General features: G+C 50.0%; 1 protein-coding gene across 1 annotated transcript; it reads right to left on the bottom strand.

Moving 5' to 3' along the window:
• Positions 1-7,094: 7,094 nt before the first annotated feature.
• Positions 7,095-15,931, bottom strand: LOC131414545 (palmitoyltransferase ZDHHC19-like). The gene is made up of 8 exons (XM_058555555.1): positions 15,807-15,931; positions 15,341-15,462; positions 14,668-14,807; positions 14,069-14,241; positions 13,569-13,674; positions 8,079-8,164; positions 7,532-7,736; positions 7,095-7,128 (listed from the first exon to the last, which is right to left on the bottom strand). The coding sequence occupies exons 1-8, from the start codon at positions 15,929-15,931 to the stop codon at positions 7,111-7,113; spliced, it is 975 nt and encodes a 324-aa protein (XP_058411538.1). The 3' UTR covers positions 7,095-7,110.
• Between the last annotated feature and the right edge of the window lie 6,408 nt (positions 15,932-22,339).

Below are 22,339 nucleotides of genomic sequence, written 5' to 3'. Positions count from 1 at the left end.
TCAGCATAATCGGCTGTTGTCTAAAACTAACCAGGTCTTCCTGTCTCTCCTCACTATATGAGTGAGCTGTCTTTCCCAGAAAGTCAAGGCCCAGACATCAGGATTCAGCCTCACAAGGCCAAATGCAGGCTAATGCCGAAAACTAACCAGAAAAGTCCAGAAAGTCAAGAGAAAGGAAATTCAGTCTTCAAGGCCAAACACAGGCTGCTGGAAGGTGCCAAGCAGCACAGCCACATGCTCCTGCTGCCCTACCTCAAACCCGGAACATGCTCTTGTTCCCCTTCATAAAACCACGGCACATGCTCTCCCTCCCCTACTGAAAACCTCAGATACAAACCTCAACCTTTTTTCATTCGACCAGGTGGATCTGAGTTCTAACTCCCGTCTACTCATCTGGCTGCCCTTCGATAGTAAGGCTCTTTCCTTGCCACAAGCCTGCTGTTTCAGTTCCTTTACTTTTTTGGCCCTCCTGTGCGCTGGGTAAATGAACCTGTGTTTGGGATCGGTAACAAATATGATTAAGTTTTTCAGTAATTTACATACTCTTGCAGAGTGGGGAAAAGCACATTAGAATTCAAGTGCCTCGCCCGACACAGAGAATGTCAACAAATTAGCTTCTAAGAATACTTTATTCCTTGGTTTAAAACACTTATGTCAATTGGCAGCAATTGTGGCACAAACTGTACATAACAGATTCGTCACTGTTTTCATTGTCCATTAATCCATTTTCTCATTGGATTAATTATCAGTTGAGTCTTCATGGAACAATTACAGGGACCCACGTGCCTATGTACCTCACTCCCATAGAGATTCCACTCTCCTCCATTCTGATATTGTTAGTTACTGGAAGAAGTTAACCTGCCTTGTCATCAACACGTGGTTTCTCTGCTCCCTTCATTCTTGCCTGAATGTCCCTGCTAGAAGCTACAACCAGAGATTGGGTCTTCTGGAAGAAGCACCCAAAAAAGACAGCCTGAGAAAGGGATATAGGGAACAGATGCATGATTACAGCCTTCCTAGAAGAAGCTGACACACCCACCATAGCAGATACCGGGAGGACCTGACACTCAGGACTCTAGGACTACAGGGTCTGGGAACAGATGACTTCAGGAACACAGACTTTTGAGCCAATACCGACAGAATTCACAACACGAGACTGAGTAACACTGATGAGAGACATCTGCTGCTTGCTATTTGTTGCAGAATTTGTGGCTGTTTCTCTCAGAATTCTGTTGATCAGTTTTACTGTTTTATTTTCTGATGGGCATACAATAAGGTCCCCTTTTATGCTTTCTGTTCCATCTCCAAACCCTCATTTTTGCAGGCTATGACCACGACTATAACAACGGCCAACCTTAATTGATTATTGGTTTTGAATTTAAATCTTTGCTGGATTGACATAGTCATCCACTATCCATGAAAAGGAAAAGAACAATCCAGTTTTAAAGAGAAAAAATATTTCTTCACCTGGGCCCAGCCTATCAGGATCCGGGCACATATACGAGGTCCTACATACAGTAACTGTGAGTCTGAATATGGAAAACTGTGAGTATATTTTACAAGGTAATTAATTCTCAGGAAAACTGTAAAATGATCCCCTAATAACTGGAATTTAGAGGAGTTCTGGGTCACATATTTATGCTTGGGAAAATTCCAGTGGCCCTATGAACATTCCACCAAACATTTAAACTATAATTTGTAGATAGCTCCACTTAGTAGTAGTGTCCATGATAACTGGATAGGAACGATGACATATATTGAAAAATTGATACTCAGCCCGTGCGTGATCACTTTCGTGGCCGGCTGAAGAGCCCACAAGGCCGCTTCAGTCCCAAGGGGTGGCCCAGGCTCAGACCCCCCTTGGAAGCTCCGCCCAAGAAGCAGCAACCGGAGTGAAGATGAGAAGAGCGGTTGGCAGACCTACGCACCTGGCCCAATGCTTTCCCATCCAGCATAAATGCCCATAGCACTTCCACAACTTTCAGCTGATGTGGTAGTACCAGAAACACAGTTCCTGCTTCAGCCCCAGTGGTAGCAGGTGGAATCTGCCAACGGATACAACCACAAATGCGCTGGCAAAACATTACTTCATCAAACACCACGAGAAACTAGAGCAACAATTCAGAGCAGAAGGAACATGACACTTCTCCAGAAACTGACCCTGAAGTCACAGAAATTTACAATCTCAATGGCAGAGGATTCAACACAGGTGTCATAAAGAAACTCCATGAGTTACAAGAAGACTCAGAAAGTTCAATGAGCACAGGAATAAAGCAGGAATAAAATTAATGAGAAGAGTTAATACTTCACCTGAGAGATGGAAACTATAAACAAAAATCCAAGCAGAAATTCTGGATATGAAGAACACAATAAGTCAAATAAGAAATAATCTAGAATTCTTAAAAAATAGAGCTGACGGGGGCCGGCCCAAAGGCGTAGTGGTAAAGTTGGTGCACTCCACTTCGGCGGCCTGGGGTTCGCAGGTTCGGATCCTGGGCATGGACCTATGACTGCTCATCCAGCCATGCTGTGGCAGCATCCCACAAACAAAATAGAGGGAGATGGGCACAGTCGATAGCTCAGGGCTAATCTTCCTGAGTGAAAAATGAAGATTGGCAATGGATGTTAGCTCAGGGGCCAATCTTCCTCAAGAAAAAAAAAAAGAGCTGATGTTTGCAGGAAAGAACTAGTGATTTAGAGGAAAGACAAATAGAAATCCTTCAGGTGGAAGAGGAGAGAGAACTAAGATTTAAAAAAAAATGAAGGAAGTATTCAAGAAAAATCCGACTCAACTAGAAAAAGCATCCTAAGGACCATAGGTATTCCACAGGGAGAAGAGAGGGAGAAAGGAGCCGAGCGTTTCTTCAAAGTAATAATAGCTGAGAATTTCCCAGGACGCGGGAAGGAACTGGACTGACAAATACATGAAGCCAATGGAACTCCTAATTACATCAACGATAAATGAGCTTCTTCGAGGCACATAACAGTAAAACTGGCAAAAGTTGATGACAAAGGGAGTGACGTCAGCATCCTGGCGGAGTGAGCTCTTCCCTTAGACTCTCCCTGCTGAGATACAATGGAAAGGACACTCATAAATCAACAGAGACATTCAAACAACACAATAGATGTCTGAGAGACCCATGCAGCCATATCTCTGAACGTGGAGGTGCAGAACTGCCCGGGAGGCAGTGGAAAGAGGTAAGGGGAATCTCCTCTACCTCCCCCACTGGCAGACACTTAGGGCGCAGGACCGCTTGCAGCTCTGAGAGGAGAAGGGGGAGGGGGCAGTCATTCATGGGAATGCCTTCGCTCTCTGAGTTGCCTCCCAGCCTGTGGGACAGCTCCACTCTGAGGAGGCTAGGCAATCACTGGGCCGTATTCACCAAGCCGAACATCCCAGGAGGGCAGAGAGCGAGGACAGAGCTGGAGCACCTGCGGGCACGTGCACAGGAATGAAAGCGCCCCTCCCCCACCTGGCACGCAAGTACTGTTGGTCAGCCAGAGCAAGAGACCCCCGCCAAGGTGCCGGCACACATATGTGTAAATCAGCGGCGTCCAGCAGTCAAATGCAGATAGGCTCCGTCAGCATAACTTCCAAAGGACAGACACAGCTGCCAGGGAATGGGCAGGCTTGGAATACACAGGTCCTGCCACCACCCAGAGGCAGAAGGTGGAATTTGTAACCTGATACTACCACTCTGGGATGGATCAAATCCACAACAACAAATAGTATGGAAGTGTATACTAAGACACGAGACCAGAAGTAAAATGACAAACACCCAGAAATCAATCCTGAGGGCACCGCTATTTACAATCTAAATGACAGAGAATTCTCAATAGTTATTATGAGAAAACTAAAGAAGTTACAAGAAAACTCAGAAAAATTGTTCAAGGAAATCACGAATAAAATTAACGACCAAAGGGAATTCTTGACAGAAGAGATCGAAACTATCAAGAAACATCAATGAGAAATGTCAGAGAGGAAAAACACAATGACTGAGATAGAGAAAAGTCTGGAGTCCTTAAATAACAGAGCTGAAATAATGGAGGACAGAATAAGCAATTCAGAGGACAGAAATATAGAAATGCTTCAGATGTGGGAGGAGAGAGAACTAAGAGTAAAAAGAAATGAAGACATTCTCTGAGAAATATCCGACTCAATTAGGAACTGCAACCTAAGGATTATAGATATTCCAGAGGGAGAAGAGAGGGAGAAAGGAACACAGAGCTTGTTCAAAGAAATAATAGCTGAGAATTTCCCAAACCTGGGGAAGGAACTGGAATTACAAGTAAAAGAAACTAATAAAATTTCTAATGACACCAGTCTAAAAAGACCTTCTCCAAGGCATATATTAGGAAAACTGGCAAAAGTCAATGACAAAGAAATAATGTGAAGGGCAGGAAGGCAGAAGAAAAGAATCTGCAAAAGAACCCTTAGCAGGCTTTGAGCAGATTTCTCAGCAGAAGGCTTACAGGCTAGGAAAGAGCAGAACGATACATTCAGAAATCTGAAAGGTAAAAACTTTCAGCCAACAATAATCTACCGAGCGAAAATATCCCTCAGATATGATGGAGAAATAAAATCTCTCCCAGATAAACAAAAGCTGAGGGAGTTCCTCACCACAAGACACCCACTCCTAAAAGAAATGCTCAAGAAGACCCTCATACCTGAATAATAAAAAAAGAAAGGGTTTGAAAGCTGTGAGCGAGGAGATAAATGGCAGACAAAAATGACCATGACTTAACATTACGTTAAAAATGAATTTTCATTTAATTAGCAATGACCAGGCTCAGCCTGGGACTGGGAGAGTGGCCAGTATAGCCGGAGGCAGGGACCCAAGAGGTGCCACCCTGATGACCAGCCGCCCAGCTCTTATCCTGGCAGGGAGGCAGAGGGACGGGCAGCAGGGCAGGGTGGGACTAGGCCTCCCCAGACTCTGGGGCCTGGCCTTCCCAGCCTCCTGCAGAGCTGGGGCTCCAGCAGGCGCCACTCCTACACTCACCCCATTCCATGCATATGCCCCTCCAGGCCTTGGCCCACGTTTCTGGATGCTCCTCCGATGAGGCCCAGGCCCACACCACCCCAGCACTCCCATTTAGGAGTGGGCCTGAGAGCCTCTCCTCAGTGTTGGGCAGCCTGGGCTGAGCTGTCCCCTCTGAACACACACAGACGGGAGACCCACACAGATTTGTGTGCCACATGCACACCTGGGCTCCGGGGCTTAAAAGGCCTCATGCCCCCCTGCCCTGACCATGCGACCATGGACTGCGGGCTTCGCAGACAGATGAGGTTTCTTCAGCTTGACTCGTAAATGCAGGCCCCAAGAATTGTAAGGGTGGCCACTGAAGCCAGTGAAAGCAAGGCCCCAACTGGGCTGCCTTTCTGCCTGTCAGCGAATATCCTGCAGCCCTCACCAGAAACCCACGGTTACCCCTGAGTGGAGCAGGATGAGAGCTGAGAACAAGCTTGCACCCCAATGGAGCTTGGGACTGGGGAGACCTGGCACCACGGAAAAGGGAACACAAAAGAGCTGCAGTTCCTAGGGTTGAGCGAGGCTGGCCAGGAGCCCAGGGAGCCAGAGCCAAGCCCTGTGTGAGGCTGGGCCTGGACACAGCGGGGCCTGAGTCCACCACAGTCAGGGTGGGAGGAAGAGGGAAGGGCAGCCTCCACTGGGACTCTTCGTGTAGAGAACCGGAGCCATGGCCTGCATCGGAGGTCACCTACCTCCCCAGTCTGGGCTGACACTCCCCAACGATGAGCTCCTGCCCCAACACACAAGCTCGGGCGTGCACACACAGGCACACAATGTCCACGGGCCCGGGGCTGTTCATCTGGCCCTTCAGCCACATCCTGCCCTCTCGCCCTCACCATATCCTGGTTTCCCCTGGACACCAGGGGGACAGGAATCAGTGTGGTGGTGCCCATCCTCACCTCCTAAGGCAGCAGTTCGGAAACTTCAGGGTGGCAGCATCACACCGGGCACTTTACAAATATTCAGATTCAGATTGCAGCCCACCCCAACCCCGAGTTTTGGAGTCGGAGCCTGGGGCCCAGGAATATGAGAAGGTGGTCCTTGGAGGAACACAGGGTGGTCTGTTAGCAGTGTGAAGGAGAAAATAACCAGAATCATACCGGCTGCATACACTGTGGACACGCCCCCCACCGCCAGACACAGGACTAGAACCGGCATCTGACTCCCCAACAGGAGGGAGTGACCTAGGTGAGACCCACTTGGAGGAATGATGCAGGGTGGACTGTGAGAGGGCACACCCCACTCCTCCACTTCCCTGTCTTGAGGCCGCAGGAGGGCACACTCCTAGCCTGAGGGCCAGCCACAACCCACACAGGAGCCTCCTGTGCTGCCAGGCTGGAGCTGGCCAGGCTGGGCGAATTCCCAAGCAGCGCGCGCCCCCTGCAGTCAGACAGGGTGGCCGCAGGGCAGAGGCCAGGACTTGGCTAGGCCGACATCCAGGCACTGCTGGGTTTTCTCTTCCATCATCTCCAGTCCTCGCTTTGGTTGTTATGGTTTCCCCGTTTGAAGGGTGAGAGAAATGTTCAGTGTCTTGCACTAGATCGCAGAGCCAGCCAGTATTGAACCCTGGCTGCCCCCACCCCGGGTCTTTGTCTCATCCCCCAGAGGCCCCCTCACCGCCCCACTCCCTTGATACCAACACACAGTGCAGCAGGGCAGCTGTAGGAGGCAGGCAAAGGGTGTTTAATGGGCTTTCAGGGGTCTCGGCACTCTCGCCAGGGGACTTGGCAAGGTTAGGGCTCAGAGAGTCTCCACGCGGGGCTCAAGAGGTGAGGCTCAGGTGCCGGGTCTCCTGGCATCTCCGGGTGCAAATGGGTGAGAGGCAGATCGAGCCGCCTCTCGGGCCTGAGCAGCAGGGGCCACACTGGGCCGGCCGGCGTGCATCTAAACACAGAGTGGAGGAGGTCAGCTCTCCAAAGGTGCCGGCCCCACACCGCATGACCCACCAGCTCGGGAGCAAGAAACTGTCCAAGGTGCCACCCCCCTAGGCAGAGCCAAGGGAGTGGGCAGGACCCACAGAACATCACTGCAGGGGCCCTGTGGGCGGGGCTTGTGAATTACCTTCCCCGCAGCAGTCCTAAAGCTCCACTGCCACCTGTTTCAAACATTGAGCTTCAGGTTAAAAGTTGCCCGTAAATAAATGAATCCGCCTCCCCAAATTATTGCTCACTGGCCTAGTCTCAGTCCTCATTCATGGCTAAGGAAACTGAGGCCCAGAAAGGGTAAGGGACTGGCCCAAGGGCAACGAGCAAGTGAGTGGTGTGGTCTCTTCCCCTTGTTTCTCCAGGGACCCCTGATGTAGTCTGCAGGCCTGTGACTCTACTTTCAACGCTCCGCTGGCCTATGATCCGCCGCCCTCGAGCTCGGAGTGTTCCAGCTTCAGCACCAGCGAAACATGGAGGGGGGCTTTCCCTAAACCTGTACAATCTTCAGATGCCCTTTCCCAACACGACGGGCGCGTGCGCATCTGTGGGCACAAACACACACACACCCCTTACCTCCTGGAGGGCTGCAGCCTCACCACTCCCTGGGGGATCCTGCCCTGCTTGGTACAGATCCAGAGGTTGGACCTGGCGGCCAGACCCCAGCCCAGGGAGGGCTTCGGGAATGGGCATGGAGGGGCACGTCGGGAAGTGCAGGTTCCGCGTGGGCACCCAGTCAGGCCCCACCACTCTCTGCAGCCCGACAGCTTCGGCCATGTACCTGGGGAGCAACAGGCCAGATGGAGGTGGTCGTGACCCTCCTTGCCTGGTGCCCCTCATCTTAGGCAGGACAAGGCCCAGCGCTCGGCACCACGGGGAGCTGGGGCCTGTCTCATCCAGGCTGCAATGCCCTCTACCCCATTTCTTGGGGCAAGAACCCACAGAGGCAAGGAAGTGGGGGCTCCAAATGCTCCCACAAGGCCCTGGGGAAAATCCCAAAACAATAGGAAGAATGAGCGGAAGGACCTGGGAGCTCTGCTAAGGGGCCAGGCGAGATGACCCAGCTTCACCCCACCCCACCAGCCCCAGGGCCACCACTCAGGCCTCTGGTTTGCCAACTCACTTGGGTCCCAGCGCTGCACAAAGTGTCCAATACCAGTTTTTGCCACAGCCAAGGTCGAAAGGGTTGTGTCCATGTAGGTATTGGTACTGGAGGGGGCGAGGGTGGGAAGAGGAGCTCAGATCCAGCAGGACTGGGCAGGCCGCCCCCACTGCCCTCCCTGAGCCGGTCAGCTCAGCCCAGGGCTGCAGCAAGACTCCAAGGGCGGGGAAGCCGCAAGGGTCAGCCAAGGCCTCCCCCAACCCACTTCCGAGGAGCTCTCTCCACGCGACCCCTGGCCCCGCACCCCCAACTCCTGCCGCCTCAGGGATCCCGCACCACCTGGTACCCCCTTTGGCAGCATCCTCCCCCTCTCTGTCTCCTTTGGCCACACACATCCTCCTGCTGCCTCCTTCCAAATATGCTTTCAGATCTGCCTTGTTCTATTAAGCTGCTCCAAAGACGGCTCCACACCCCGCTCCCCCTACTTCTCTGCTTTCCCACCACTCATTACTTCCAAACTTGTGCCTTCACTGAATTTCACTATCTGGAAGGGCAGTGCTTTCGGGCCCAAACATATTTCCTACCCAAACTCACATGGCCCCGGAAATCGGGGTTCAAAGTCCTGAGCGCCTAGTGCAGTAAAGGTCAAGACGAAAGTTCAAGTCCTCTCCTGGACACACTTGACCCAGCTCTCGTCCTCCCCGCCCTCCACCCACCAGCCTCATCCCCTCCTCCTCCCCAGCGCAGGCCGACTCTCACCCCGACTTCGAGAGCCCTAGCTACAAAGTGCTGGTCACGACCGAAAGGGGCCCAGGAGCACATCTGCCCACCACCAGCTCTCCTGTGTCCCATGCCCCTGTCACAAAGACGTTGATCTTCAACACTATTCTCCACCAAAATGAACCAGGACCCCAGGCAGGGGAGCTGAGCCCTGGGGGAGGAAAAGTCAAGACAGCTCCAGAATGTCCCATTGTGGCCAAAACCAACACCAACCATTGTGAGAGTTTGAGTTCTGCGTCCTTTAGGGTGTTTAAAGCATTTAAGGGAAACTAAAAGCTTAAAAGACTTTGATTAAATTTACATTCAAAATTTCAAATTTAGAGAAATATATTTTCATTCATGAGATGTACATGGAGCATAGGAAAATGCTGATTATTCAGTGCTTCAAGGAATGATAGCTGTTGAAGGAATTTGTAAGAACTGACTAATACAGCAGAGCACCGTGCTCCCCCACATGGCCCCTCTCAGCTGGGAACGGAAGCCAGCAGCTCTCAGCTTCACACACTGTCCCCTCTCACTGGCTCCAGACCCGGGTCTCCTGCTCCCATTGCGAGTCTCCAACGCCCTCACTCTCCACAGGCCCAGAGCAAAGTGGGCGTCTTCTTGTCCCGTCTCCTGCCCAACTCCCTGCTGCCTCTGCTCTCTCGGTTCTTCCCCTGGGTTTATGGCATCAGGCTTCTCTCTCTCTCTCTCTCTCTCTCTCTTTCTTTCTCTTCCTCCCAAAGCCGCATGCATTCCTTTGTCTGCAGGTTCACTCTTTGCTCATAAATATGTTGAGGTTTCAACAATGTTCCGGGCACTGCGCTGGGGACAGAGGACACACCATGAACAACAAAGCCAGTCGTAACTTTCAGGGTGGAGAGGGCAGCTGGGGGTGGCAGAGCAGCAGGGAGAGGGGATCAGCGAGAAGAGCAGGCAGCCTAGGGCAAGACTCCACGGTGCAGGCCGAGGAGCATCAGCCAGGTGAGCAGAGGGAGCGGGACCCCGAGAGCCTGGGGCAGGGTCATGGCAGCTGCGTGCCGTTCCACATGGGGCTGTGTGCGGCCAGGAAAGATCAGTCTGAGGACTGCCTGCTGGCTGTGGCCTCGTGGAGAGCGCAGCATCACCGTGACAGTGAGGACAGAGGCTGAAGTGGGATGAGGAAGGTGAAGAACGATGCTAGTGAGCACACCCAACTCTGTCAGAAACTCCGGCTGTGCCGAGGGGAGAGTATGACAGTAGGAGTGGAGGCCTGTGACGTTCACGGAGATTTGCTTTGTTTGTAAGATGAGAGAGACATGAAGACGTGGCAATGATGATGCCAAGGAACGGTAATAATAACAACAACAAAGTCTAGGACACTTACTTGTACCAGCCATTGTGCTATGTGTCTTACACATATTAACCCATGCGGCCTCCTTTTACAGATGGGGAAACTGAGGCACCAGGTGGCCAAGCAGTACTCCTAAGATCTCCATGCTGGCATGTTGTGGAGCTGGCAAGTGAATTTACATGGTCTGGCTCCAGAGCCCTTACTATGAACCACTAAGCAAGTGGCCCCAGCAGAAGCTGCGGTCAGGGGATGCAGGCGGGAAGGGAACGAAGTGGAGGTGTGTGAAGGATGCCTGAAATGGGATCTGCAGGTGATGGGAAAGAGCCCTGCCTGGTGAATCACAGAGTGCAGACCCCAGTCGGGCTTCTTAAGGGTGGAGACCCCGGACTGGAAGAACCCCATGCGGAGCAGTGCAGGGGGCGCAGGGCTTAGGTCCCGACCCGAGGCTGAAGAACCATAGGATGTGGGAAGGGACAGTGCTGCCCAAGAGAGGCTGAAATGATGGACTGAGGATGGAGAGAGAAGGCATGCAGACAACAGGGGGCTGATGAGGAAGGGATGAGCAGAGGCGTCACACGGGAGCTGTGAACCAAATACGGGGGGAGCGATGGAATGGTGATGGGAAGGATGGGAGGAGGTGGGCACAGAGGGCTCCTCTGTCCTTTCAGCTGCCTCGGTGTCTCCAGCCCCTCCCTCATCACTGTGGCCCACTACAGTCTTCCTAAAAAAGCCTTTACTCAAGTCCCTGTCCTGCTGAAGGAAACCCACGGCAAGGATCACTTTTACCACTCCACCTGCCACTGTAGCGGAGGGCCGAGACAGTGCAGGAAGACAAGAAAAAGAAATAAAGCCAGACACGCTGGAAAGGGGGAAATGAAACTGTCCTTATTCACAGATGACATGAATTTTGAGGTAGAATCAACAAAAAGGCTACTAGAACTTATAAGTCAATCCAGAAAAATTCCAAGATCCGAGACAAACATACAAAAGTCCACTGTATTTTCTAACAATAATAAGCAAATGTAAATTCAATTTTGCAAAAAATTTATAAGAGCACAAAAAACAAGGAGATACTTAGAAAACATCTAACACAAGGTATGCAAGCTGTATATGCTGAAAACTACACAACACTAAGGAAAGACATCAAAGAAGACCTGAATATGGAGAGGTATCCCATTTTCGTGGATTAAAAGATCAATACTGTTAAAAGGTCCATTTTCCAAAGCGGTCTGTAGGTTCAATGCAATCCAAGGGAAAATCTCAGCAAACTCAGTTCTAGCAATTGACAAGCTGATTCTTAATTTATATGGAAAATCAAAGGAACTAGGATAGCCACAAGAACTCTGAAAAAAAGAACAAAGTTGGAGATGTCACATTGTGTCATTTCAAGACTTCATAGAAAGCTACCAGTGAAGACAGTGTGGTCGTGGCAAAAAGAGAGACAGTTCAGAAATACACCCACATCTATATAGTCAATTGATTTTTGAGGAATGTGCAAAGACAACTCAACAGAAAAAGGACTGTCTTTTCAACAAATGCTCTTGGAACAACCCACACGCAAAACTATAAGTCTTGACTCATACCCTGCTTCATATCCAAAATTCAACCCAAAATGAATAGGAGGCCTAAAGAGAAAACCTAAAACTATAAAGCTTCTAGAAGAAAACATAGGGGAAAATCTTGGTGACCTCGGTTTAGGCAAAGATTTCTTAATTACAACACCAAAACACAAGCCATTGAAGACAAAACTGAAAACGCTCTTGATCCAAATTGAACACTTCTGATCTTGGACAAACACTGGCAAGAAAATAAGGCCAAAGGCTGGGAAAAGACTGCAAAACACGTAGCTGAATCTAGCAGATAGAAAGAACTCTTTAAATCTAATACTAAGAAGACAACATAATTTTTTGAATGGGCAAACGATTGGAACAGACATTTAATCAAAGATATACAGATGGCAAATAAGAACATGAAAGGATGCTAACAGCATTAGTCACTTGGAAGATGCAAATTCAAACCACAATGAGATACCACTACACGTTTCTTAGACTAGCTACAACGGAAAATCAGAAAACAAAAAAAGGTGACAATGCCAAATGTTAATGAGGATGCAGAAGCAACTGGATTTCCCATGCACTGCTTGTGGGAATGCAAAAGGGTACAGCCATTTTGGAAGACAATTTGGCACTTTCTTATCAAGTTAAACATTCAGTTACTGTCTAACCCAGCAATGCCACTCTTAAGAATTGACTCAAAGAAATGAAAACTTATCTTCCCATGCCTGTACACGAATGTTTATAGCCACTTTCTTTATGATCACCAAAACCCAGAAACAACCCAAATATCCTTCCGTTGGCAAATGGATAAGTAAGTTGTGGTACATCCATATGACGGAATAGTACACAGCAAGAGAAAGGAGGAAAGAACTCCTACGGGCAGCAACGTGGAGGAATCTCAAACGCATTATGCTAAGTGCAAGACACCAGACTCAAAAGGCTATGATTTCATCCACACGAGACTCTGGACAAGGAAAGACAAGAGGGATAGAAGACAAATCAGTGGTTGCCAGGGGTAACAACTATGGGGAGAAACCCACTACAAAAGGGGCTTCAGAGAATTGTGGGGGGTGATGGAACTGTTCTAAATCTTAATTATGGAGGTGGTTGCAGGACTGTATGCATTTGTCAAACTCCTATAACTGGGCACTAAAAATGGGTGAATTTTACTCCATGTTAAAAAAAAAAAACAAAACCTGTCCTGGCTTCCAGGTTTCCACCGCACCAAGAGAAGGCTCCAGCTGACTTTCGTGCCTTTTCCATCTGGCCCGAGCCCAGCAGTCCACTTGATTTCCCATCCACTTTCTGCTCCAATTACAACTGTCCGCTCAGCATCCTCAACATTCCACAAACTTTCCAGCTTCCCTGCCTTTTTGCAAGCTCTGCCCCTCACCGGCAACGCCCTTCGCTCTGCCTTCTGCCCCCAAACCCTCTACACCGCGGTCCTCTCTGAACTCTCCATTCCCTCTGAGTCTGCGCTGCGCTGCACAGCACAGGGCAGGCCCCTCTCTCAATGTGCACGGGCGAAGGGCGGGAGATTCTCTGACTTCAGGGGCCTTATCAACAGGAGCGCAGGATGGGGCCTGCCTCACCTCCATGCCCAGCCTTCAAAATAATGGATGCGCAGCCTAGCACTCACTAGGCCCTCGACGCAGTGCACCTGGGAGGGAGAGGGAGCCCCGAGCCCCTAGAGGAGGTGAGATCTGAGCTGAATCTGGGCCTCAAGGCCTCACGAGGCACCTTCAAGGGAGGTCAGGCCATGAGGACCAGGGCGGGGGAGAAAGGGCGGAAAGTGTGGAGGTCCTGAAGGCCCAAGGTGACCGCCCAGAGACCGCTTTCGTGGCACCCCGGAGACCCGCGTACCTTGTCCTCGTAGGAGCGCTGGGCGGTGCTCACCGACCTGGCCTTCATCAGCAGAAGCACCAAGAGAGGCACCAGGAAGCCGGCGGCGGGGACCACTACGACGATGCTGCCCACGAGCTAAGGAGCTGCGCCCGCAATGGACCTCCCGGGCCGGGACCCTCACACCGACTCCAGCCCTGACAGACCCGCGCACGACCAGCCAGTCCATCCTCTCCCCACCCACCAACCCCTGGTAAACCTCACCCCACCCTGCCGACCTGGTCTCCGTGCCGCCCTCAGCGTCCTCTATCCAAGACCCCGCTAGATTGCCCACGCACCGCAGTGCCTCCTAGCCCCACCCATCGCCTGGACCCTACCACCCTCCCCTGGTCCAGACTGGTCCTCCCCAGGGGGTTTCTGTCTAACCCCGCCCACCACTCGCCCGCCCCCGGGACCCCGCCCTTCGGCTGTCCTCGCCCTGCCCACAGCTCGCCAAGTGGACCCTGCAGCCTGGTGGATACGCGATGACCTTGTCAATGGAGAAGGGCAGGTGGGTGGTGCGCAGGAGGAAGACCATGCAGGTGACAAGCATGGAGCCCAAGTACAAGCATAGGCACAGGAGGAGCAGGATGAACAAGCCCAAGTTCCGGTGACCTATGCAATTGTTCACCCACCTGCAGTGGTGGTCGAAGTCCTGAGCGAGAGGGAGAGGGGACAGCGTTCTGGACACCAGAAGAGGACAGGTCAAGCTCCCCGGGCCAGGCCTACAGCCAGCCGTGGGGCCCTTGGGCATCTAGTGTCAGCCAGCCCTGGGGTAGGACAGGGGTGCCTTTCCTCCCCCTGGCCTGACCAGGCTCAGCATAGATGTCGATGCTCCTGGGCCTGTCAGCACCTGGGTCGGCAGGGGCCAGCCTCCCAGGACAGGTGCAGGCAGGGAGGCAGTGAGCTGCATGAGTGACCAAGAGTGGCTGGGAGTTACTGCCACCCTTGGCCTTAGCAGTCCCGGAAGTGGTTTGAGGTCTGCTACTGGTCCCCTGTGCAAGTGGGCCTCCTGGTCCCAGGCAGGTGCAGAGCGGGTGGGGGTGTGGGCCAGAAGGGGGCAGATGAGAGGGGCGCTCACCTCCACACAGATGTTGCACCAGGGGCAGTGGTAGGTCCGCGGCGGGCGGTGGAAGCAGCACTGTGGGCACCACTGCAGGCGGAAGGCTATGTGCTTCACCCAAACCACACGCACCGTCCTGGGGCCCTGTTCGTTGGAGCCTGGCATGGGAAGAGGATTGGGCAGCGGCAGGAGCCCTTCGTCACACTGCTGCTGCCGGGGTGAGGGCCGCCCCGCAGCATCACTGGCCTAGGCAAGGAGGTGTGCACGGGAATCCTAGTCCGCACTGAGGAAGCTGACCAAACTCAGAGAGGCTGGCAGTCCAAGGGAAGGTAGACGTCCAGCCAGAGGACTTCTGTGAGAACGCAGGCCTTTGGAACTGTCAGTGATGTAAGGAGTGTGTGCAGTGGGAAGGAAGAAGACACAACTGAGTGGTTGCCAAGAGCTGGCTTCTCTTCCCAGCCTGCACTGGCCCTGCCTCCAAGGCAACTGGAAAGCCTCCAGAATCCTGTTGTACCGCATCTCGGTGGCTTGGGAAATGAAGCAACAGAAGCAGGGCCCAAGTGAAGGGGATGTGGGGTGACGGGGTCTTGAGGCCCGAGGAGGGGACAAGGGAGGAGCACTTTAGGAATCTTCCCTGCACGCAGGACCCTTTAGGGTGCTACCTCCTTCTCCCAGGGGCCCGAGAGCTCACCTTGGTGCAAGATACCAGGGTCGGAGATGTTTAGAAACATGAGAATGCCGAAGGTGAGGACGAAGAGGGGTCCTGTGACAACAGGAAAGGCCCACTCCCCATTCTGGGCCAGCCATCTGCAACTGAGACCAGAGCAGGACTCAGCGCTGATCCTGGAGTCCCAAAGCTCCGCGCGGGACTCACTCCACCTGGTCCGGACTCACAGACCTCAAAGCCTGCTCTAAATAGCCAGGGCGGTGACAGACCCAGAGAGGCTCCACCAAATGTCACCCAATACTCCTAGCCACCAACAGCTCCCAAAGGCACCAAGCACTCTATGCCTCTGTGCCTTTGCACATTGGTTCCCACTGCCTAGAATATCCTCCCTTCCCTGACGCCTCTTCTGCACTTCCCCTGTCCGGACTCTCATGATCTGTCTTCCTTTCTGACTCTGTAAGAAACCTGCCGGCTTGTGTGGGAGACTCACGGGAAACCAAAGAAGAGTCCACTGACAGCGACCAGCAGGACTCCACTGAAGGCAGCGAGCAGGCTCGGGACGAGCCAGGGAATTGGGATCTGAGGCGGGGGATGGCGCCCCGTCGTGAGGGGCATGCCATCCTCCCAGAGCCGCATGGCCGGACCTCTGGTGCCCACAGGCTCCCTCCCTGATACTGGCTCCGAGAGCCCTATGTTCCCAGCGAACGCTGAGGCCATAGTGAGCTCAGAAGCCTCAGCCCAGGGTGGAAGGCAAGAAGTCCCAGTGTGACATCACAGAGGATGAGGAGAATGTGGACTAGGGGCTCTGCAGCCTGTGACTGTCACTTCCCACAGCAACCACCCCACCCCCACCCGTGCTGGGGACTGAGAGGTCCTGCCCCTGTGAGCTTGGCTTGCACACCACATGAGATTACACAAACACATGGGGAGAAGGAGGTGATTCCAATCTCCCTCTCAGGCAAAGTGCCAATAGAAGCCAACAGTGCTCATTGCTCATCTGTCTGCAGTTTTTCCTTTGGACTCTTCTAAAATTATACTTTGGGGGAGGGGGCAGCAAAATAATTTCGCAGGCTTCCTCTTTCCAGGCTTTTCATGACACAATTCTGGTCGATGAGATATAAGTGGATGTGTGTTCAGGGTTTCTAGAACAGCTTTTGCCTTCCTGATAAAGGGAGAAAGGACACAGGTGGCACAGCTCTGTTCCTTCTTCCTGTCTTGAACCTAGATGTGCTGGCCCGGGGGGGCCCCTTTGACCCGTTAGCCAGCCCCTCAACAAGCTACACAGACAACATGTGAGGACCTTGTTGAGTCACTGCCCCAGCCTTGACTCCTTCCCCCTGAGCTGCGTATTATTTGAGAAAATAACTGGCTTCTCTCTTACGTGCAGCTGACAGTTGTCATTCGTTTTAGCCACTGAGTGTCTGAACCCCTCTGTGTTTGGAAGATTCCCCCAACTGGGACCCAGGGGCCACCAATGAGCCTCAGAGCATCTACCACCGACCGACTGGGGAGTCTTGGCCGACAGGCAGCCACTGCACTCATTTTCAGAGCTCCTGCGTGTTGAAGAGTAGTGGCCATTTTGGAGGTCACTTCAATTTCAACAGTGATTGTATTACTCGTGGACATGGGCCAAATATGTATTTCCAAGGTTCCTGCTTTGCTTTAAAAGCTTAGGCTGATAGTGAATGGGAGTAATTGAACTAGAACATTCTGAGAAAGTTAATTTGATTGAAAACAGAGAGCAGGGGACGGACCTGTGGCGTAGTGGTTAAGTTCGACGTGCTCTGCTTCGTCGGCCCAGGCTTTGCGGGTTCGGATGCCGTGCACAGACCTACACCGCCTGTCAGCCTGACTGTGGTGTCGACCCACATGCAAAAGAGAGGAAGAATGACACAGTTCTTCGCCCAGGGCTAATCTTCCTCAATCAAAAAAAAAGAGGCAGATTGGCAACAGATGTCAGCTCAGTGTGAATCTTCCTCAGAATAAAAAGAAGACAGCACAAGACCCTCATCAACTCACAATGATTGTTACTTTTATTTTCTTGTCTATAGAAATGTTATGTTTCTTCCTGATGTTCAAATTAAGAGGTTGAAATCAATGTAGAAGAATATTGTCTTATAATTTGCTTGATAAAATTATATTTTAAAAACTAAAGTTTAAAGCTTTAGAATTTTCATTTGTCAGAATTTTGTATAACTCTATATTTCTATGCACATTTAAAATACGTACATACAGAGAGATATTAAAAACTTTTAAAGGTATATGTATAACAGAGAGAAAGAATTGGTAGCCTGCAAGAGAAATGACCTTTGAATAACAGTCTGTTGTCAACACGATACAGTAAAACGTCCTTATTTGCTTTCTGCCTATTCCACCCAGTGGTAGACAGTCATTATCTCAGCGAAAACCTAAGTGAGTCATCTGAACGGGGTCTATTCACGTACATGCTTTTTTGCTGTTTTGAGACATGTTATCACCATAGACAATTCTAAACAAATTAGTAGAATGATAGGAGAGTCCTCACTTCTAACAAAAACGGAAAATGCTGAATGTTTGTCATGGTACCTTCTGCTATACCATGTAAAGGGCTGCTAGTCTGATGAATAACACGGCCAACACTATGACGCTTTCTTATCCTCAGGCACCAGGACTCATATAGAGCAACAGCTCTCTGATGTTGCTGTTTTCTGACGCTGAGCTCCAAATTCAGAAGAACAAAATTGACCCTGTGTCTTTTTGGCTGCTAGGTACACCACAGGCTGGCTCCGCCATCTCAGAACCCATGACACGGCACTCTCAAGCATCAAAGAATGTGAAAAACATAGAGATAGAACGAGCGTGCTCCATATTTTCTTCGTGTGCTCAATGACATTCTAAGCACTGCCTTACTCATTGGGCCCACATTGTGGGGTAAACTGATAAATTAGAAAGATGATTTCATGTCGGTTTTCTATTGGTAAAGTCTTATCAATGTGAATAAGTTTTCACTAATTTGGATCCTCTTGCAGAGTCAGGAAGAGCACATTCCAAGTCAAGTGCACGGCCCAACACAGAGACTGTCAACAAACTGGCCTCTAAGAATATATATATATATTGTTTTGGAGAGGAAGATCAGCCCTGTGCTAACATTTGCCAATCCTCCTTTTTTTATTTTTATTTATTTTTTTGCTGAGGAAGACTGGTCCTGGGCCCACATCCGTGCCCGACTCCCTCCACTTTATATGGGACGCCGCCACAGCACGGCTTGCCAAGCGGTGCGTCGGTGCGTGCCCGGGATCCGAACTGGCGAACCCTGGGCCGCCGCAGCAGAGCGCACGCACTCGACCGCTTGTGCCACCGGGCCGGCCCCATAAGAATATTTTATTCCTTGGTTTACAACACTTATGTCAATTGGCAGCCGTTGTGGCACACGCTTTACATAACAGATGCCTCAGTGTTTTCACTGCCCATTAATCCATTTTCTCCTCAGATTAATTACCAGTTAAGTCTTCATGGAACAATTACAGGGACCCATGCACTTATGTACCTCACCCCCATAGAGATTCCACTCTCCTCCATCTGATAATGCTGGCCTCTGTAAGAAGTTGCCCTGCCTTGTCATCAACACATGCTTTCTCTGCTCCCTTCATTTTTGCCTGAAGGTCCCTGCCAGAAGCTACTGGCCAGAGATTAGGTCTTCTGGAAGAAAATCAGAGAGGTGCAGCCTGAGAGAGGGATACAGAGAACAGATCCATGCTTACAGCCTTCCTAGAAGAAGCTGATGTGCCCACCAGAGCACACACCGGGGGGATCTGACACTCGGGACTCCAGGACTCCAGGGTCCAGCAACAGATGACTTGAGGAACACAGATTGTTGAGCCTGGGTTGACAGAAAGAGAATTCACAACATATGACTGAGTGACGCCCATGAGGGAAATCTGATGGTGCCTATTTGTTTCAGAATTTGTGGCTTCTTGTTTCAGAATTCTGTGGACCAGTTTTACTGTTTTCTTTTCTGATGAGCATACAATAAGGTCCCTTTTTATACTTTGTGTTCCGTCTCCAAACCCTGAATTTCACAAGCTATGACCATGACTATGACAATGGTCAAACTTAGCTGACTATTGCTGTTTAATTTAAATCTTTCCTTGATTGACATATTCATCCAAAATATATGGAAAGAACGATCCTTTTTGAAAGAGCAAAAATACTTCTTCACCTGGGCTCACCTATCGGAATCCGGGCACAGATCATAAGAGTTCCTCCACACTATCACGGTGAGGCTGAATATGGAAAGCTGTGAGTTACAGCTGGAATTACAAGCTAATGAATTCTCAGGAAAACTTTACAATCATGCCCTAATAAGTGGAATCCAGGGGAGTGCTTTTGCACAAATTGAAGCCTGGGACTATTCCAGCTGCCCTGTGAACCTCCTGGGAAACATTTAAACTGTGATGTGTAGAGAGCTCCACTTGTTAGTGTCATGATGCCTCTACAGGAACTTGAACATACATTTACACACAGACACTCAGGAGGCTGCTTAGATACACACAGTGCCTTTACTGAGTCCCTGTACTGATCACGGCAATGTCATTATTGTCAAAGTTTCCATAAGAACTAGTTCTCTTACCTAATTGAATACATCAAATCTGTTATCATGCCCATGACTGAAATGTCACTTCTAAAAATAAATTTCATTTAATTAGCGATGACCAGCCCACAATGAGGGAACGAGCAGTATACCTTATAAGTAGAAACATGCTAAAAATCCCTCCCAGAAAAATGGTACCTGTCCACTGGCTTTATAGACGGCACGTCAGGAACATTGGACAGCGTGGGGCTCTCAGAGAACACCTGGAGCTTTCTCACTACATGCCTGTAGCGACCGGCAGCAAAACCTGGAGGAGAAAGCACACTTGATCTCGACCTTGGAATACACAAGAAGATAGGTTCAGCAAAAAACTATATCTGGAATTTGGGAAGCATCTAAGTGACTCTCCAGGCAGAGTTTAATTCTCTAGTTTTAAGGTCTTACAGCTCTAGATCTCTGGCCAGAAATCAAGGAGGTCTTTGGGTGTCTTTTACTTACACCTCTTCCTATTTTACGTAAACAAAAGAGCCCAAACAGAACACGACATGCACAAGTTGAAAGCCCAGGTCCTCCCAGCACATGCGCTGCCACCGCTGCCCTGGTCGCCGTGAGGTTTCGTTTCGATATCCTTGCCTAAGGGAGGAAACAGGCATAAACAAACAGTATCAATGTGTGTAAAAATATAGCTGCTAATTGTGAGTGTGTATGTCTTCTAAAGATTAATTTACATTCATGATAATTTCCTAATTATTCCTAATTTCCACTTCCTATAAAAACTGTAAAGAGGTAACATGTTCAATTAATGATATTGTCAAAACAATACAAAACAAAATACCACAGCTGAGATGGAACTTGAAACATTCGCTCAGTGAAAAAGAGGTATTGGAGAAAGTTGTGTGAAAACCCGGTCTGGGACATTTTGCCTGTGATAAATCGCTAGCTGCTCCTGGGGAACAACTAGTGTGCTTGATCAAATCTGGTAGATTTTAATCAGATTAAGATTTCTTCTACGCAGTTACCAAGAGGACCCAGCCAACCGTCCATCAGAGGTCACATTGTCTTCAACAAGACATTTATTTGACCACTTTCCTTCTTTTTCTTTCATTCTTTTCTTTCTTTCATTTCCTTCCTCCCTCTCTCTCTCTTTCTCTCTCTCATTCTCTCTTCCTTTCTTCCTATTAATGTCTTTGAGAGAACTCTTCGAATTGGACTGCTTAGACTCCTCTGTCCTCGCAGCAAGTTTGAAACGAAACCTGCACGCGTGCTTATAGCCAATTTGTAGAAAAAGTTGTACTGTTGTACTGTCTACAATAATTAGACACCACAACCTCCTGGTTTTCCTCCTCCTTTATTTGCTGCTCTACCTGAGTCTCCTTTGCTGATGCTCCCTCCTCTCTGACCTCTAAATATTAGAGCATCCGGTGCTCTTCTCCATCTCTACTTCACTTCCTAGACCATCTCATGTGGTCCATAGCTTAACTACTCTCCATCTGCTTTCAGTTCCCAAATTAGTATCTCCAGCCCTGTCCTCTCCCCTGAACTCCAGACTCATCCTTCCACCAGCTCAGACGACATCTGCACTTGGTGTCTAACAGGCATCTCACATTTCACCTTTCCAGACTGAATCCCTGGATTCCTTCCTCCAGAAACCTACTCCTCCCTCAGTGCTGTACGTCCCAGGAATTAGGACCATCATTCACCCTCCTGTTCAGATCAAACCCTTAGAGTCACCTGACTCCTGTCTCTATCTCATATCCCACCTCCAGTCCATCAGCTCGATATTCAAAACAAAATCTCACGAGTCCAAGCCATCACCTTCTCTTGCTTGGATATTGCAATACCTTCCTAAGTGACCCGTGCCTCTTCCTCCCTTGACCCTTAATAGATTCTGCTGCAAATAGTAGCCAGTGCTCCTTATAAAGCTTAGATCACGGCCTCTGCTCAGAAGCCTCCAATTGCTTCCCGGCTCACTCCCGGTAAAGTCCGCACTCCTTACTGTGGCCTTCAGGCCCTCCCTCATCTGGCCCCACTCACTTCCTGACCTCATCCCTAACTGAGTGTTAGGAATGCTCACTCCATGCCAACAGGCACACAGCATTCCCCGCTACAAATATTCACAGAGCTGGCTCCCTCACTGCACGGAGTTCTTTGTTCAAGGGGTGCCGTCTGCCATTATCCACATGCCTGCATCTCCTATGACACCCTTAGAATAGATTCCTAACTGTTGGATTTGGGTCAATGAATGTGAACATTTGAAACTTCTTTTGCATAGTTTGCAAGATGCTTTCCTGAAAGTTTGCACACGTTTATACTACCATTGTGAGCATCCCCATGCCATAAGACTAAGATTATAATTAAATATTAACATAAAATAATTTCACCAGTTTTATAGATGACAAATGATATGCTGATCTTTTCATTTATATCTTCTTAAATTACTTATGAAATTAAAT

Source organism: Diceros bicornis, chromosome 15 (genome assembly GCF_020826845.1).
Source record: "Diceros bicornis minor isolate mBicDic1 chromosome 15, mDicBic1.mat.cur, whole genome shotgun sequence".
NCBI classification, from domain to species: Eukaryota; Metazoa; Chordata; class Mammalia; order Perissodactyla; family Rhinocerotidae; genus Diceros; species Diceros bicornis.
The sequence above is the reverse complement of the archived record's forward strand: the minus strand, read 5'-3'. Positions and strand labels throughout refer to the sequence as shown.